This window comes from Myxine glutinosa, chromosome 1 (genome assembly GCF_964187855.1).
Source record: "Myxine glutinosa chromosome 1, kmMyxGlut1.1, whole genome shotgun sequence".
NCBI classification, from domain to species: Eukaryota; Metazoa; Chordata; class Myxini; order Myxiniformes; family Myxinidae; genus Myxine; species Myxine glutinosa.
In genome coordinates, this window is record NC_136261.1 from 167,853,650 (window position 1) to 167,871,062 (window position 17,413).

The following is a 17,413-nucleotide window of genomic DNA, read 5'->3' on the forward strand; positions in this document are numbered from 1 at the left end:
TACTTTTATTGTTATTATACAGTACAGAAGCTTTTTTATTAATAACAATAAATACTTTTATTGTTATTATACAGTACAGAAGCTTTTTTATTAATAACAATAAATACTTTTTATTGTTATTATACAGTACAGAAGCTTTTTTATTAATAACAATAAATACTTTTATTGTTATTATACAGTACAGAATCTTTTTTATTAATAACAATGAATACTTTTATTGTTATTATACAGTACAGAAGCTTTTTTTATTAATAACAATAAATACTTTTTTTTATTATTATACAGTACAGAATCTTTTTTATTAATAACAATAAATATATTTTATTGTTATTATACAGTACAGAATCTTTTTTATAAATAACAATAAATACTTTTATTGTTATACAGTACAAAAGTTTTTTAATTAATAACAATAAATACTTTTTATTTTTTTTATACAGTACAGAATCTTTTTTATTAATAACAATAAATACTTTTTATTTTTTTTATACAGTACAGAATCTTTTTTATTAATAACAATAAATACTTTTTCTTTTTATTATACAGTACAGAATCTTTTTTATTAATAACAATAAATACTTTTTATTGTTATTATACAGTACAGAATCTTTTTTATTAATAACATTAAAACTTTTTATTGTTATTATACAGTACAGAAGCTTTTTAAAATTAATAACAATAAATACTTTTTATTGTTATTATACAGTACAGAAGCTTTTTTATTAATAACAATAAATACTTTTTATTGTTATTATACAGTACAGAAGCTTTTTTATTAATAACAATAAATACTTTTTATTGTTATTATACAGTACAGAATCTTTTTTATTAATAACAATAAATACTTTTTATTGTTATTATACAGTACAGAATCTTTTTTATTAATAACAATAAATACTTTTTATTGTTATTTTACAGTAGATACAGAAGCTTTTTTTATTAATAACAATAAATACAAAGATACAGTGAGGTGAAATTCGCTGCATGTGATGTGATATATATACGTATATATATATATATATATATATATATATATACAGTATACATACAGTATACATACAGTATACATACATATATGGGAGCATACGCTGGATCAGCACGTCGTTGCATCCTTGGACGACTCCTCAGCATCATCCCGACACACACAACTGTGTATGCTACGGAATGAGGTGTTTCTGCAGCAGCTGGAGTGCAAATCCTGCCACCAACCTTCGAGAGAGAGGAGCCAGGACCCTGGTACTCATTTCACCAACCTCCGAAGGATGACAGGCTGAGTCAACTCCATCTGGTGTTAATTCAACGGCTGATTCGAACTCAGCATCTTAGGATCCCAAGCCCGCCACCATAACCATTAGGCCAACACCAGGTATCCGTTGGATGTCTAATAAATAAAGAAGATACAAGCACACTTGACACTAGGCCGAGGCTTAAGACTTTTGCACGCTCACGAGGCTGCACCGTCGAATAAACTGTTCCAACCCATCATTTTGATGGGCTTTTTACAAGTGGGGGTAATAAAGATGATGGTTTCTACCATACTCTTGTTTGATTTTGTTTTTTCATTTTTTCATTCATTTGGTGGCAGGTTTGCCATGTTTAACAGATTACTTATGAGCCTGCTTGAGTGAACATAAATTAGCATTTCCGTTACTATTTCTCGGCCAATGTATCACCCACCATCTCTGAATTTTTGTGTTTCCATGGTGTAGGTTTCCACTCACCTACCATGTCATGGCCAGTGCCCGGTACATTGATGGTGGAACCCACCGAATCTGAAGACCGGGACGAACTTGACCGCTTTTGCGATGCCATAATTGCAATTCGTGGAGAAATTGCTGATGTGGAGAATGGACGTATGGATCCGCGTGTCAACCCACTCAAGGTTTGTTCCGTTTGATTCATCCACAGCTGCAACTTGCACTGCAAAGTAGTTAGGGCCAAATAGGAAAAATAAATTCCGCCTGAAGAATACCACTGCACCTTTTCGTCCCTCAAATTCACCCAACATTTTTTCACTTCTCAGCCGCACAGATGTTGTCTATTTTGCCTGTCACCTCCACTTTCCCAGTGGCACTTATCCTTGTGCATTTACTGTGCTAACCTGGAAAAACAAAACTACCATACATGTTTCGTGCTTGATCAAGGAGGTAAATGCATTCACATTCTTCAAAATGCATATGCAAATTGACACACTCCAAATGTATCTTACCACATACCCTGCACATGCTGATGTTATTACGTCCACCACCGCAGTTGGACGGAGGTTATGCTTTCACCCCTGTCTGTCTTCTTTGTCACTTGCAAATTGAAGATTCGCAATTATATTTGTCAGGTTGGTCTGTTATTCTGTCTGTTTGTTTGTTTGTATGTCAATCACCTACAGATCACATATTGTACTCCGACCTTCACGAACCTCACTACCTGGCAGCAGAGGTAGTGACAAGCTGGAAGGCTATTGTTTTTGACGTCCAAAGTCAAGGTCACATAAATTGTCAATTTTCACCCGAGTCACTTGATACCTATGTGTAGATACAATAGGTAAAACTGAAAAACACGGGTGTATGGCGAACCGTCACCTAGGTGAAGTCTTGGTCGACCCCTGTGAGTATGTCCATTAATTACTTACTGTTTGAATGTGAGTTGGACCTTGACTACTTCTGTTAATTACCTCTATTAATTACGGATAATTGGAACATACCTTTTAGAGATGTAGACCTTTAGAGCCCTTGCACCTTTTAGACACATTAGACATTTTAGACCCCATGAGACCATTTTTAACCCTTTATACACTTGGGAACTTTTAATACCATTTATACCCTTCAAACTTTTACACTCTTTAGACCCCTTAGGCTTAGACCCTTCAGACCCTCCAAGGCCCCCTAAGCCTGTTTATAACCTTAAGACCCTTTAAGGCCCAACAAGGCAGCATAGACCCCCAATAACTGGCCTTTAGACCCCTACGACCTATGTAGATCACTAAGACCCTGAAGACCCCGAAGACAAATGCCATTTGTGAGTTTCCATGGAGGAGAAGCTGGTCTGCATTTCTATTGGTTACCATGAGGCTCTAACCGCATCTCCATTGGTTACCAAGAGGCTGCTCAAGCCCGAATTGGTCAATAATAGAGATGGGACATTTTTTTACTTGCTTACCATCGCTTTCCTCATATTTTGAGGTTTCGTTCTTTGAACAAACCCGTCATCACCTAGATACATGTCCAGACTTCATTGCCCTTCCGGCTGCTTTCGATACAAGTCGAGTCCCGTTGGAGATTTGACAAAATAAGTTGTCACAAAATATACCAAAAGGTCTATAAATTGGTAAACCACTTTAGTACCAAGCTAAGAGGGTGCAAAATAGAATCATTGAATTTAATTAGGCTTTCTTTTTTTCAGGTTCTGCTCATCTTTGTTTGTTGCATAGGGAAATGTCTCACGTGGCAAAGAGAAAGCCCCATGTGGAAAAGAAAAAACGGTGTCCATGACAACAATTTCACCCCATTATAATAAAATAGGATATTTTTGTGGTTTTATTATTGCCAAACCTCAGGAATTTTTCAAGATATCAGATTGAAACTTACACAGCTTGTTTGTATGCATGTGTAGTATATGTGTAGAAAATGTGGTAAAAATTAGTCCAAGGTCAGGGTCGATGCCATCCAAAACATATAAAACGCCTATTAGAACGCAATTAGAATATGTATCGACCAAATTTGTTGTGCACAACATTCCATCATCTAAAGCACTTGATAGGTCAAATTTTCCAAATTACCAAATTGCTGTTTCCATGACAACTATTGTTTATTTGGATTCTGCAAGTATCGTGCTATGCACGACATCTTTCTTGGTTGTTTGTATGTCTGTCTGTTTGTTTATATGACTGTGAGCAGGATATCTAAAAAAAGTTATGGAGGGGTTTGGACAAAATGGAGTAGACAAGTAGGGTGTGTGACGAGGATGAATTGTTTATATTTTGGTGAAGATCTGGATCCGAGTACTATAATTTTTTTTATTTTCTCAGTGATTCTTCACCATTGAGAGATTGGGGCCAAAAATTATATACAGCACAATATTTCAAAATGTTGTGGACAAGTATTGACAAAACGTCGTGGATGAATTGGATAGGTGACAATTACTTATATTTTGGTTCAGGTCCGTATGCCGATGCTTCCGATCAGTGGTGTACAAAACGTCAACTGTTCAGCCTGATGAGGGTATGCGCTACCTAGTGCCATCCTAGTTACCCTCGCCAGAAGCGAGGGACTTGAGTCCGTTTGTTTGTTTGTTACTTGCCGGAAAAGATTCCGGCAAGTATGTTGGTCGGTTGGTTTGTCTGTCTGTTTGTCTGTTTGTTCGCAGTACTACGTATACACCGTTGCACGTAGAATCGCCAAACTTTACACACATATTTGTCTTGACCTGGAATAGACTGTGCCCAATTTTTAACTCTCTCGGCCCAAGGCCTCCATTATGACGTCATAATTCGATAATTCGACAAGTGCAAAACTTCATCCAATCAAGATGCAATATCTTGAGTGCCATGTCGGCATAAACTGGTGGAGAAAAAATAATAATGACGTCATCGGCCACCATCTTGGAAAAACCGAAAAATATTGCACCTCTATATCTCCGAAAGTGCTGAATAGAAAAAATTGAGACATGGCTCATTGTAAAGAACTCTCCACAGGGAATAAAATATGTTATTGATGATGTCATTGGTGCCACCATTATGACGTGATAATTCGACAAATACAAAACTTCATCCAATCAAGATGCAATTTCTTGAGTGCCATGTCGGGATAAACTGGTGGAGGAAAAAAATAATGATGACGTCATCGGTCACGTGGTTCTTCTGCCATTTTGGAAAATCGGAAAAACTTTGCACCTCTATATCCCCAAAAGTGCTGAATAGAAAAAATTGAGACATGGCTCATTGTAAAGAACTCTCCATGGGGAATAAAATATGTTAATGATGATGTCATATGTGCCTCCATTATTACGTCATAATTCGACAAGTACAAAACTTCATCCGATCAAGATGAAATTTCTTGAGCATCATCAAGGAATAAATTAGTTTAGAAAACAAATAAAGATGACGTCATCGGTCACGTGGTTCGGCCGCCATATTTGTCCAAATGGCTGATAAAAAAAAGTGCATTCCGAGTCCTTGGTCTATGACCGATTTTTCATTTGTCTGTTTGTCTGTTTGTTTGTCCGCACAGAATAAATATTATTTTCTCTGCAACCATTGGTCCGATTTTCACCATGGGTGCAACTCTATCTGTATAATTTTTAAATTATAAATATGATGTCATACGTCACGTGGTATAGCCGCCATATTGGAAAAACTTTGCACCTCTGTATCTCCGAAAGTGCTGCATAGAAAAAAATTGAGACATGGCTCATTGTAAAGAACTCTCCATGTAGAATAACATGTTAATGATGATGTCATAGGTGCCTCCATTATGATGTCATAATTTGACAAGTACAAAACTTCATCCGATCAAGATGAAATTTATTGAGCATAATCTAGGAATAAATTGGTTTCGAAAACAAATAATGGTCACGTGGTTCGGTCCCCATCTTGGAAAAACCGAAAAAATGCACCTCTATATCTCCGAAAGTGCTGAATAGAAAACATTGAGACATAACTCATTGTAAAGAGCTCTCCATGTAGAATAACATGTTAATAATGATGTCATAGGTGCCTCTGTTATGACGTCATAATTTGACAAGTACAAAACGTCATCCGATCAAGATGAAATTAATTGAGCATCATCTTGGGATAAATTGGTGGAGAGAAAAAAAACTATGACGTCATTGATCATGTGGTTCGGCTGCCATTCTTCACGTGGTTCGGCCGCCATATTTGTTTTAACACAAAAGCCTTAAAAACCACTGAAAATACGTCCTGGCGAGGGTCTGCAATCTCTGATTGCTCTTTCTTGTTTTCATTTGCATTGTAACGGTTGTAGCGAAAATATAGGCTATTGTTTGCATGCTCAAATTATGCAGACAGTAGTCTCAACAAAAGGACTACCTTTTAGAAAAATATGTTGTTTTACTTGTTACCATTGTGAGCATAAAGACCGCTCTCACCAACCTTGCTATGTTGGGAGTCTATTTAAAAAGCAGAATGAAGAATTGCGTGGTCTTGCTTGTGAAGGCTAACATTGATCGATTTTGCCACAATGAAAGTTAAATGCCAGAAATGTCAGCTCCTCGATTCCCATGCTGCTTAGCATAGTTCGATCAATGTTCTGTTGATTTTAATCAATTTTTCTAAAGCAAACTAACTGAAGTTGTTGCAACCTTATCACAGACAGAATCGGAGAATAGCCAATTTTCTCCATGAAGCTCTCATGGGGGAGTAGGTGATTACTTGAGCACCTCTAATTTGTAGATCATGCCAAGCAAAAATATATCTATATTTATGAATAGCAAGACCCAATCATGTCTCTCACCTGTAATTGGAGGGAATAACCAATCAACTCTCACCTAATCAATTACCCCAGGTGGGATAATTTCAATAAATTAATCCCCATGCATGGTGAGAGACATGATTGGGTCCTGTTATTTATATGTTAACTGCTATTGGCATTGCACTGGTACATACTTGGGAGCCTTGGTGGTGCGCGTGTCTGTCTACTCTACACTGTAGCTGATGACTGGCAAACAAGTGATGAAGCCGGTCTGGTGGCTGAGGGGGTGTGTAGCATTGGGATTCCCATGCATGTGCTATTTGTGAATGTCTGCAGCTGTAGAGGAACCCAGGTATGGTTTGAAACAGCAAAGGCCTTTCCTTGTGTAGCTTTTCTTGGTTGTTTTATGCAGCTTTCTTCTGCGAGAAGAGCTAATAATAATAGGCTGTGTGTGTGTGTGTGTGTGTGTGTGTGTGTGTGTGTGTGTGTGTGTGTGTGTGTGTGTGTGTGTGTGTGTGTGTGTGTGTGTGTGTGTGTGTGTGTGTGTGTGTGTGTGTGTCTTCCATAACTCCAAAACCATGAAACCTCGTGGCCCCAAACGCTGCATGCATATGCATACCAAGGGAATTCCAAAGGAGTGCATGAATGAAAACTGAGTGTTTGGATAAATATAAACACCCCCTTTTGAAGAGAAATAACAGCTTACCTTAATGAAAGGCTTTATCCCTGGTCAGCTCAACATCACCTTGCAGGGGTCTTGGGCAGCATTTTGTTTCGGCCTATTCAAACGTGCCTTTCCTTGGAAACACAATCTACTCTCAAAGACGAATTAAAGTATACACTGTAATAAAAATGTGTATTCGGGTTTGAGGATCAGATCTCAAAGACTAAATAAGTGCTGGAATCTGGAGTGAAATCTGAAAATTTAAAGAAAACAGCTATTGTTATAACTAAGTGTAATGATTCATTTATATGCAAGAAAAGCTGTCATACCTCCTCCATATTTACACAAGAAAATCCAAAAATTTAATTAATTAGTCGGGAGGCTGGGGAAATTCCCATGAAATATTTGTTACTTCTTTTAGATTGTATTTGAACAACATAATGCATATACAGCAATACAATCTATCATGTAAAACACAATGTCAGTTTGTGTGTTTGTACAGATGTCTATCTCCCTTCATAAGCGTAGGTTATAAAGGCCAATCTTTTCACACGAATGTGTGTTCACTCCGGTCTATTTTTGAGGATAAAACAAACTCAAAAACATTTTCCATAAAAGAGTAATTATGTCTTTTATTAGAACTGTAGACAGTAGCTTGCAAACCGAGCATCAAGGGCGATGTACAGAAGCGTTTTTTTATAGATATATAACAATAAATACAAGGCAAAGGTGAAATTCGCTGCACTTGATGTGCAGCGTGTGCAGAGTAAAACTAGTGTTCATTTATGTCCATAGGATGTCTCATAAATAAAGAAGATATAAGCACACATCACACAAGGCCGACACTTCAGAGTCTGGCACGCTCACCTACCCCAGGGAGTGGATCAGTCCGCACGTTGAATCAACTATTCCAACCTGTCATTTTGACCGGTTTTTATGCTAGTTTAGTAATATATATGGATGAGACACTACATCAAATGTTTTTTCAAGTTATAAAATGCTTCATCTTTATTCTTATTTGTCATAATTTCATTGTTGTGATTGTAAACAAACAGATTACGGCGAAACAGCATGAATAAATCATTAGCGCTTATTTACTTCTTTAAAGTAGGAGGAAGAAACTCAGGTACTAATGAGATTGGCAAAACATCAACATAAGTGATCATTTTATTGTTCCCTTCGCTTCTGTCAAAAAACATCGCCAGATCTTCTTCAAACTTAACCAAAAAAATTATTCAACTCAAAAAACAAGACGGAGAAACTCATCTCCTGATACTTCTTCAAACTCGGAAAGCATTAAGGAAAAACACAGCTCCTGATAATTTTTCTTCTTCTTCTTCTTCAAACTCAGAAAACATAACGGAGAAACTCACCTCCTGATACTTCTTCTTCTTCAAACTCGGAAACCATTATTAAGAAACTCAGCTATAGATTAACTAAAGGCTTCTACATTCACCTCTGTTTTGTCTAGGCGTGTGGCGTATATAGAGCCTTGCGGTTCTGAAAACGCCATAAAACTTAAAAAACAAAGAGGATCTCTCGTCCATATTCAGCGCAGTGACAGGTGGTATTTTGAGAGATGTGTGCACCTGCTGTGTGGCCCCATGGTGTGCCTGAGGAGCACAGGCTGGGGGCCCTTCATCTTGGGAATGGAACGATGAATTTCAAGAAATGTTTCTGCCAATGTTTCTGCCAATGTGTAACGCGATTTGTTTGGCAAATCTCTGACTTGGCAGAAATATGAATGGAAAGTTAAGGTACTGGTTTTTTATGCCTCCACCAACAAAGTCGCCGGAGGCATTATGTCTTCGGGTTGTCCGTCCGTCCTTCCTTCCTTCCGTCCGTCCGTCCGTACGTACATCCATACGGGCTAAACCTCGTTTTTCTCAGCAACCACATGTCCAATTGAGACGAAACTTTCAGAGTCGGAGTGACACCCATGCAGAATGTTTTTATAATAATTGTGACGTCATAGGTCACATTGTATGGCAGCCACCTTGGATTAAAAGTAAATAATTAAAAATTATTCCTCAGAAACAGCTGAATGGAAAAATTTGAGTCTTGGCACATTGTCAAGTATTCCAAATGGGGAACAAAAGCATGATGGTTATGACATCATAGGTGAAGTGGTATACCAGCTAAAAATGTTTTATTCGAATTCCTTATCCTAAAAATCTGAAATTACATGCACATGATCTATGACCCATTTGTATTGAAATATTAAATTTATGACATCATAGATCACATGGTTTCGGAGCCATGTTGGATTGAAGGAAAATATTAAATAATATATCTCTGAAACCGCTCACCCTATCGATGCAAAATTTTACAAATATCATCTAACAGCACTGTTGCATATAGTTTGGAAATGATGATGTCATAGGTCACGTGGTTTGGCAGCCATCTTGTATCGAAAAACTAACCTTATCCGATCAACACGAAACTTCACAAACGTGATCCCCTACCCATACATATGCAGAGTGATGGCATCTACCTGTTGTGGGACTATGTGGAGGCATAATGGCGACATAGTCGCATTGCTCAAGTTTGTCTCATACTTTTTGGTTGTTCCTCCTGCATATGCAATGTTATTGTTACACAACAATCTATTTGTTGTATCACAACAACCTTGGTGAATCATTATTTTGTTTCATGCATTCTTCAGATGGCGCCACATACTCTGGCCTGTATCTCAGCGATACATTGGGACAGACCATATTCACGTGAAGTTGCGGCCTTTCCTCTGGTAGGTTTCCTCTCTGCCACGTTTCCTATCGTAAAAAAGAATGGGGATGGGGAGAGAGAAATCCGAAAGTGGTAAGATAATGCAGTTGGTTCCCTGCTCAGTAGCGCATACTCACCTCTAAGCTTTCTAGCCTGGGTTTGAATTCCCGACCCAGCTATAAACTGTTATAGAGGTGTTTCACAGGCAGGTGATTCATCAATGTGTGTGCCGTCCCTCGGATGGACGTTAAACGGACATCCCGTCTACCGACATTAGTTAAATATATAACCACCTTTGGAGGCCATTTTTCCCCGCAAAGTGGGGGTTGGCCTTTTTCTGGAACCGTGGTTGTTGTTGTTTTTTGGTCCCCTTTTTTGGTTACCGACATTAGTTGGTGGACGTTAAAGATACCACGGTGTCCTTCACGAAGAGTCGGCAAGTTATCACCAGCACCCTGAACAAATTACAAATTCCTGCCCTAACCAGCAGGGGGCATTGCATCAGCGGCACAGCTATGCCCTCAGCCAATGATGCTACCCGCATCCCTCCCTGGGCTGCATATGAATGAAGAAGAAGTGTATCGTCTGGTTATACATTTTGTAGTGTTCCTGACAGTGTTTGGTCCGAATATAAAATTTAATCACGCTACTGTGTTGGTAGATAGTAAATTTTGTAATTCTTTTTTTATTATTTAGAGATATCAAGCTTGCTACACCATCTATATACAGTATATTTAGATGGCGGTTTTTTGGTATTTATTTCTGGGGGCAATTTTTAAAGAAACAATATTTTATCGTTTTGCCAAATATTTAATTCTTCCTTTTAAACTCTCCGCTGTCTATGCACTGAGATAAAGATATGGACCAATCAGTGGTGAGATGATGGGCTGCAGGCCAAAGCAATCTACCTGATTAAACTTCCAGACGTGATGGCACCTTGGTGGATCAAAGAAGACTAGCAGGAAGCATCTATAGTTAGGAGGGTGATTGCATGGTCACACCATTTCTATGAAATTAGGTAAAATTGGCAAACGTTCATGTTGGATGTAGTTGGCCCTCGTAGAGTGATCGGGAAAGGAGCAGAGAAAGTACAGTAAGTAGAGGAAATGCACCCTTTTATAATGCTAAAGACCTGGTGCATCATATCCACTGACTCGTCCACTACTATCAAGATGACAAGTCCAGAGCGACTATTAATTTCTCCAACTTCACAGGAGGTAAGTTCAAATGTTGTTGAACATTTTGAATGAGGGAGGACATAATAGGTGCAAGGCGTAAAGAAATAAGAAACTGGTATTTTCTGAAATACAGAGTTGAAGGTATCAACCTGAGCATAAGCAGCACCCCCATCATTCAATCATGAATGAAGAGCCAATAAGCATGTTGGAGAGACAGACGACCAACAACGACCAACTACCAACCAAGTTATTGTTAGTCTGTCTGTCTGTCCATCCGTCCATTACTCAATCTCTTGTTGTGCAGAGATAGAGTAATGTTGTGCAGAAACGGTTGTGAAGAAAGTTACCAAACTTAATGGTTATGTTCATCACATGGCAAGAACGTACAAGAGCAGTATTCGTTTTGGCCCCATTCACTGGTGCCCTGGGGCGGGGTCAAAAGGTCAATTACCCAAAAATGCAATTATGGGCCAATTTTTTAACATTATATTAATAAAACTTTGTATATGCAATCAACATTGGGGGACGCAGGAAATATGTAACGATCAAAACAGAAGATTTTTTTTTAATTACAAATTTGATATTGGGTCATTCCTGGTGGAACTTTTTGCCATCTTTCAACTTTGCTTTAGGTGGGGATTTGCGATGGTGTGCCATCGACTTCTCGGTGACTGTTAATGGTGAGAGAGTCTGTTCCTCAGATAAGTTCAGACCTCCGATGGGACTGATGTTTAGTTTTTGCATGTCCGAGGACATAAACACAATGGTTGCGAGCTTTACGGAGAAAATTCTGGCTACTCTTGGTGAAGTTGGTTTTTTAGCAGGAAAAGGCAGACTGCGTTCGGGCAGTTATCCCACTGCATCAATCATTGTAGCAGAGATCAGATGTTGAACAGAATAGCTGTAGTTGTGAAGTCATGGACTGATGAAGTCGAGAATAATTTGTTGACAAATGAGTCCCAGGCACTGTTGATGATCAGAGATGAAGAGGGAGTGGATCAGTCCGTTTTTTTTGTTGTTGTAGTTATTTTTTGTATACAAGATCGATGCTCGTGTAAGAGTAAGAGCAAACATCAATCACAAAAAAACATGGACACACAAAACATACAAAAAAGGGAGCGGAAGACAAGATGGGGAGAGAGAGGGAAGCACACAAGTACAACAGCAGAGAACAGTGACAACGGAAGATCCGTGGGAGGGAGAGCGTTTGGGGGGAGGAGGCATGGGAAGGCGGGGGGGTGGGGGGAGGAGGCATGGGAAGGCGGGGGGTGTGGAGGGGGGGGGGTGGGAAAGGTATAAAACATATGGACACTGCTAGAACTTCCAGGAAAGAAGTTGGTATTTCAAAAAAGTGGATCTGGGGGTGAATTAACGGGGGTAGAAGAGATCAAGGTTTTGGATGGGGGAAGATAAGAGATGGTGGTGTACAGCTGTTTTAAAGACTTGGAGGGAGGAGTGGGATTGAAGAGAGTGAGGGAGTTTGTTCCAGAGGTGGGAAAAAAAGAGGAATGACAGAGTGAAGGTGAGCAGAGAGTCTTGATTTTGGCAGTTTCACCAGAAGAGGTACCCCTTCCCCTTACCCCTTCTCTCCCCATCTTGTCTTCCGCTCCCTCTTTTTGTATATTTTGTTTGTCTGGTTGATTTGTTTGTGAAATAAATGTTAGCTCTTTCACGAGCCTCGATTCAGTATACAAAAAAAAAAAAGAAAAAAAAAAAAGAGGATTGCTGGGAGATCTTGTGCGACCTGTCGGAATATTTGAGTGACAGAGCACAGACAGAGCTGGGGGAGCTAGACCGGAGAGGAGTCGGTAGAAGACAGAAAGATCACCAACCTGCCTGCGATGAGTGAGTGAAAGGTCCTCGGAGTTAGCTTCATCGCAGGAGATTCCAATGATTCTGAAAGCTTTGGTTTCAACAGCATTAAGCCGAGCTAGGTGTGAGGCAGGAGCACCAGCCCAGAGGGGGGAACAGTATTCAATTGAGCTGCGGATGAAAGCCTTGTATGTGGTGAGGAGCTCAGGTGTGCCAAGGAAGGACTTCGCACGACAGAGGATGCCCAGTCGGCGACTCGCTTTGGAGGCCAGCTTGGGAATGTGGTTTTCCCAGGAAGGATCATGGCAGATAGTGAGACCCAAAAGCTTGAGTTTTGATGAGATGGCAGACTTGAAGGCAAATCAACCTGACCCTGATGAAACGACTGGGCATGATAGTGCCTTGGTGGTTCAATAAAGACCACCAGAGAAGCTGACACTTTTAACAGTACATCTGAAGAGCCAAAGCTAACTGTGGAAGAATGGAGGGGAAGTTGGACATGGTCAAGTTAAGAAGACAATGTGTGAGTTAATTGGATAAATATTGATTGGGAATCCAATAAATTGGATATAAGGCCGAGGTATCACTAAAGGTCTTCGTTAAATACTATGGACAGTGCTGTGAGGCTCGAGAGGCCAACTGGAATGGTAACAGTTGAAGTCACTGCAGGTTAGGAAGATAATTTGGGGGCAAAGGAAAGGAGGAAATCAAAGTTTACTGACACAGCCTCTTACATAGTCATCACACTTGGGAGGACACAAGATTGTTGATTGTTAAGGAGAGAGAGAGAGAGAGAGAGAGAGAGAGAGAGAGAGAGAGAGGAACAGTCGTAGTGAAATTCCAAATGGGGGGGATGTACAGATAAAGGCAGGGACTATGAGAATGGAAACTTCTAGATTGAACACGCCCCCTGGAATAAACACCCATTACTTTCACGCCATTAGGCACATAGGAGCTGTTGAGGCCGTTTCATTGGCTAAGGAGTACAATCCTGGACTGGTCTCTAGTCCAACGCAGGATACTCGAAAGGCTTATTACCCCAGTAAGCTGGTACTCATTTTGCTGATCTCGGAAGGATAACAGGCTGAGTCAACCCACCTGGTGTTATTTCAATGGAAAAACAGGGGCTTCAACTTAGGATAATGAGATCTTAAGCCAGCCACTTTAACCGTTAAGCCAACACCAGGCACACTTTAACTCCCTGTGGAGATCATTGTTAAATTTTCAATCAATTTTCTCATTATTTTATCTTGTTTTCATACTGGCATTACCGTACCGGTGCTTCTTTCTTTCTAATAATGTAAATCAACATCGTTTTATTTGTTACATTTAAATGTCTCCCTAATTTTAACCTTTGTACTCCTGTGTGGTGCATTCTACGTGTGCAGCCTTTTGTCAGGCCTGAGACCAAGTTTTGGCCAACCATCGCACGGATTGATGACATCTATGGTGATCAAAATCTCGTCTGCACCTGTCCACCGATGGAAACATACGAGTCACCATTTGCACAATCACAACTGGCCTCATCTTGAATCTTTAGCCTTGTGTGAATGCCAAGGAGCTACACAGAGTTAGAAAGTAACAGGAAGAGAAATAATAATTAAGTAGAGTAGGTTTTGGTGCTCCTTGTTGTCTCCTTGTTGGGAAAGGTGGGGCAAGATCATTCTCGTTTGTCATTTTGTTCAGCATACTGAACTTCTTTTTTCAAGAGCTCTCAAGACAGTCAGATACAGAACATATAACTAGGACTGATGATGTGATCTTGGTGGGGGAGAGAGAATCCTGCCTCGTATTCCATGCCAGGGGCACGCTTCATCGCTTTACTCTACACCGACTGCTGTGCAAGGCAAGTGAGGATTGGGTCGGTTTTTATATTTGTTTGAATCACATGGAAGAAGGGAATATTAACATACCAACTCTAAGGAATCAAGCACTAACATTTGGAAATTATCTCAATGGAAGACCTTTTTCGTTTTGAGATGATGACCGCCCTGATTTGTTCACGTAAAGCTGGAGGTACCGAAAGCATAAGAAACATAAAGCACTTTTTTCAATAATAAACGATGATTAATTGAAGAGACCAAGCCTTACTGAGTTCCCAACAATAGAGTGATAGCAAAGTGCACTTGTATATGTTAATTTTATTGTTTGGTGCCGAAGTCCATTTCCTGTTTAAGAGTTTCCTAATATAATTATGGCTTCTGTGGGTAGAGTAGGGCAAATTATGAGTACTGCTGGGAACTCCTTGGTGAAACAGCAATGAACTTGAGTGGACGTAGGAGTATGGGAAAAGAAGTGGGAAGATGGACGACTTAGAAAAATTTTCGCCGAAGGGGATGGTGTTGGTTCTGAGAGATGGTTTCATTCCATTTGCAATATAATAAGGTGGTGGGTTGCAATATGCTGGAGAGAATTTTAAGATGTTATTGATATGGAGTTGGAAGGAAATATTGTACCAGATAAACAATATGTTGAAGTTAAAAACTGTTGTGAGCTATTGTAAATTTGTAATGGTCAACATGTCTTCTTGACGCCCAAGCTTTTCATAAGAATCACAAGTAACGAAAGAACCTCGGTGTTAAAAGATTGAATTCTCAGTTTCTACAAAGTGACATAAGATTTTACAAGATTCCAGAGATTTTTTTGAATGTGATTTTTGGCTGTGTTGGTGAAAAAAGAAAAAGGATAGTCATACCATTTGCCTTGGCAGGGAGTCCGATTTGATTGAGAATTGGTGTTCTTGTTTGTGTTTTCTTCCTCAAGATTGTTATATGTATTTTTTTTGTCATTTTAACGACTTTATCCAAATGGCATCCTTCCATGCCTGTCTCCTTTCCTTCAACACTGTGCTATGCTCTCTTTCTCTCTCTCTCTATCCCTATATCTACCTCTATATCTATTGCTATCTCTCTCTTTCGTTCCTTGTTCTACTCTTCTATTGATACATGTAAATCTTGTTCCCTTTCTCCTCTTTTGCCTTCATTGTTCATCTTTTTATGCCTCTTATTGCGATTTGCTCTTTTTACTTCCTTGGCTGCTTTATCCTCTTTTTTATTTTCTTGCTCTGCTTTCCTCTACATTGTCTCTTGTCCTGCAGTGCATCCAGCACAATGATATCCATAATAAATTGTTAGTAATGCTCTGATTGCATGGACAGAAACACCGCGTTGGAAGAAGTGCCTTAACATGATGCCTTAAACATTTAACTCCGTAACAGCTGTGAATATATGTTATATTGCTCGATGCATTGCATTCCAAATATAAAATACTTAACTTTTGTTGTGGGTCTGTTTATTTTACATTATATTCTTGGTTTACTGGAATAAAAACTTAGAATTACAAAACAAACTATTGGGAGAACATTTTGCTATTATCGTGGAGTACGGCCCTGACTATTGCCTTACTATTATTATTTTACTTTTACATTGGCATATTTTGACATTGTTCCATCACAATCCCACAACAAAAGTAAAATGCCAAAACATGTTGTGATGGTAATCCATGAGAGGATTGTGGTATTGTAGTGGCTTTGTATTGTGGTGTTACTCCTACATTGTTACTTGTGAAAATCAAGGATTTTTCAAGTATATGGTTTGTCTTGTATGTTATTCTGTCTGTCTGTCTGTATGTCAATCGCTTACAGGTCACAATTTTAAAACGATCTTCACAACACTTCACCAAACGGTAGAGTTGGTCTTAAAGAAGAATTCTATTGATTTTGAAGTCAAAAGGTCAAAAGAGGGCAAAGGTCAACAACTTTGGTGAAATTTTCTAAAATCCTCAATTTTCGTCCAATTGACTTGAAATTTGAAGAGGATTTGCATAGTTGGTCTTTGAATTCAACCACCAAGTATTTTAAAGTTATGTTTGTTTTAGGGATTTTGCAAGTATCGTGCTCTGCACGACAACTTTCTTGTTTGGTTGTTTTTTTGAGATTCCATCCCTCTATGATTTGCATTTTTTTAATGTTTCTTTCTTGTTATTATTACTGATGTATTTAATAGAAAGAGTTAATACATTTGCCATACATGAATAATGGCAATAGGTGGACAAGAGCAGACAGTTGTGAAAATGGCATACACATGAGCTGGAGTGCTCGACAGAGTAGAAAAGATCAGACTTGAACACAATGTCTTATTGCAGGTTGTGGTGGCCTGTCACCATAAAACACTCATGGAGGGAGGTGAAGGACTAAACAAAAACGGCTCTCGGTAGAGTGCGTGCATACCTCCGCCAGGCTGAACAGTTTGCTTTGTATCCCACTGATAGGCCAGATCTGGATCTGGACCTTAACTAAAATCGAATCATTGTGTTCTTGTCACCTCCTCAACTCATTCACCATGTTTTGTCATAATCCATCCACAACTCTTTGAGATATCGTGCCCTATCTCTTTTTGGCCGCATCTCTCAATGGTGAAGAATCACTTTAAAATTCCAGTATCAGGATCCAGGTCCTCACCAAAATCAAAACTGTCCATGTCACACATCTAAACGTGTTCACCAAGTTTCGTCCGAATCCGTCCATAACTTTTTGTTACATCCAGATATCCTGCTCGCAGACAAACAGACAGGGGTGAAAACATAACCTCCATCCACCTTCGGTCCATCCATCC

The 17,413-nt window shown here is 39.1% G+C and overlaps 1 protein-coding gene across 3 annotated transcripts in view; it reads left to right on the forward strand.

Annotated features, from left to right (window-relative positions):
* GLDC (glycine decarboxylase) overlaps positions 1-16,078 on the forward strand; it is a 196,982-nt gene extending 180,904 nt beyond the window's left edge. For 2 of the 3 annotated variants that reach the window (XM_078779626.1, XM_068121721.2), the window contains 3 exons: positions 1,710-1,882; positions 9,752-9,832; positions 14,189-16,078. In XM_078779626.1, the coding sequence (XP_078635752.1) occupies positions 1,710-1,882; positions 9,752-9,832; positions 14,189-14,332 (398 nt within the window). In that variant the 3' untranslated portion in view covers positions 14,333-16,078. The remainder of the gene's footprint in view (positions 1-1,709; positions 1,883-9,751; positions 9,833-14,188) is intronic. The other variant, XM_078779630.1, reaches the window with a different exon arrangement.
* Positions 16,079-17,413: the final 1,335 nt, after the last annotated feature.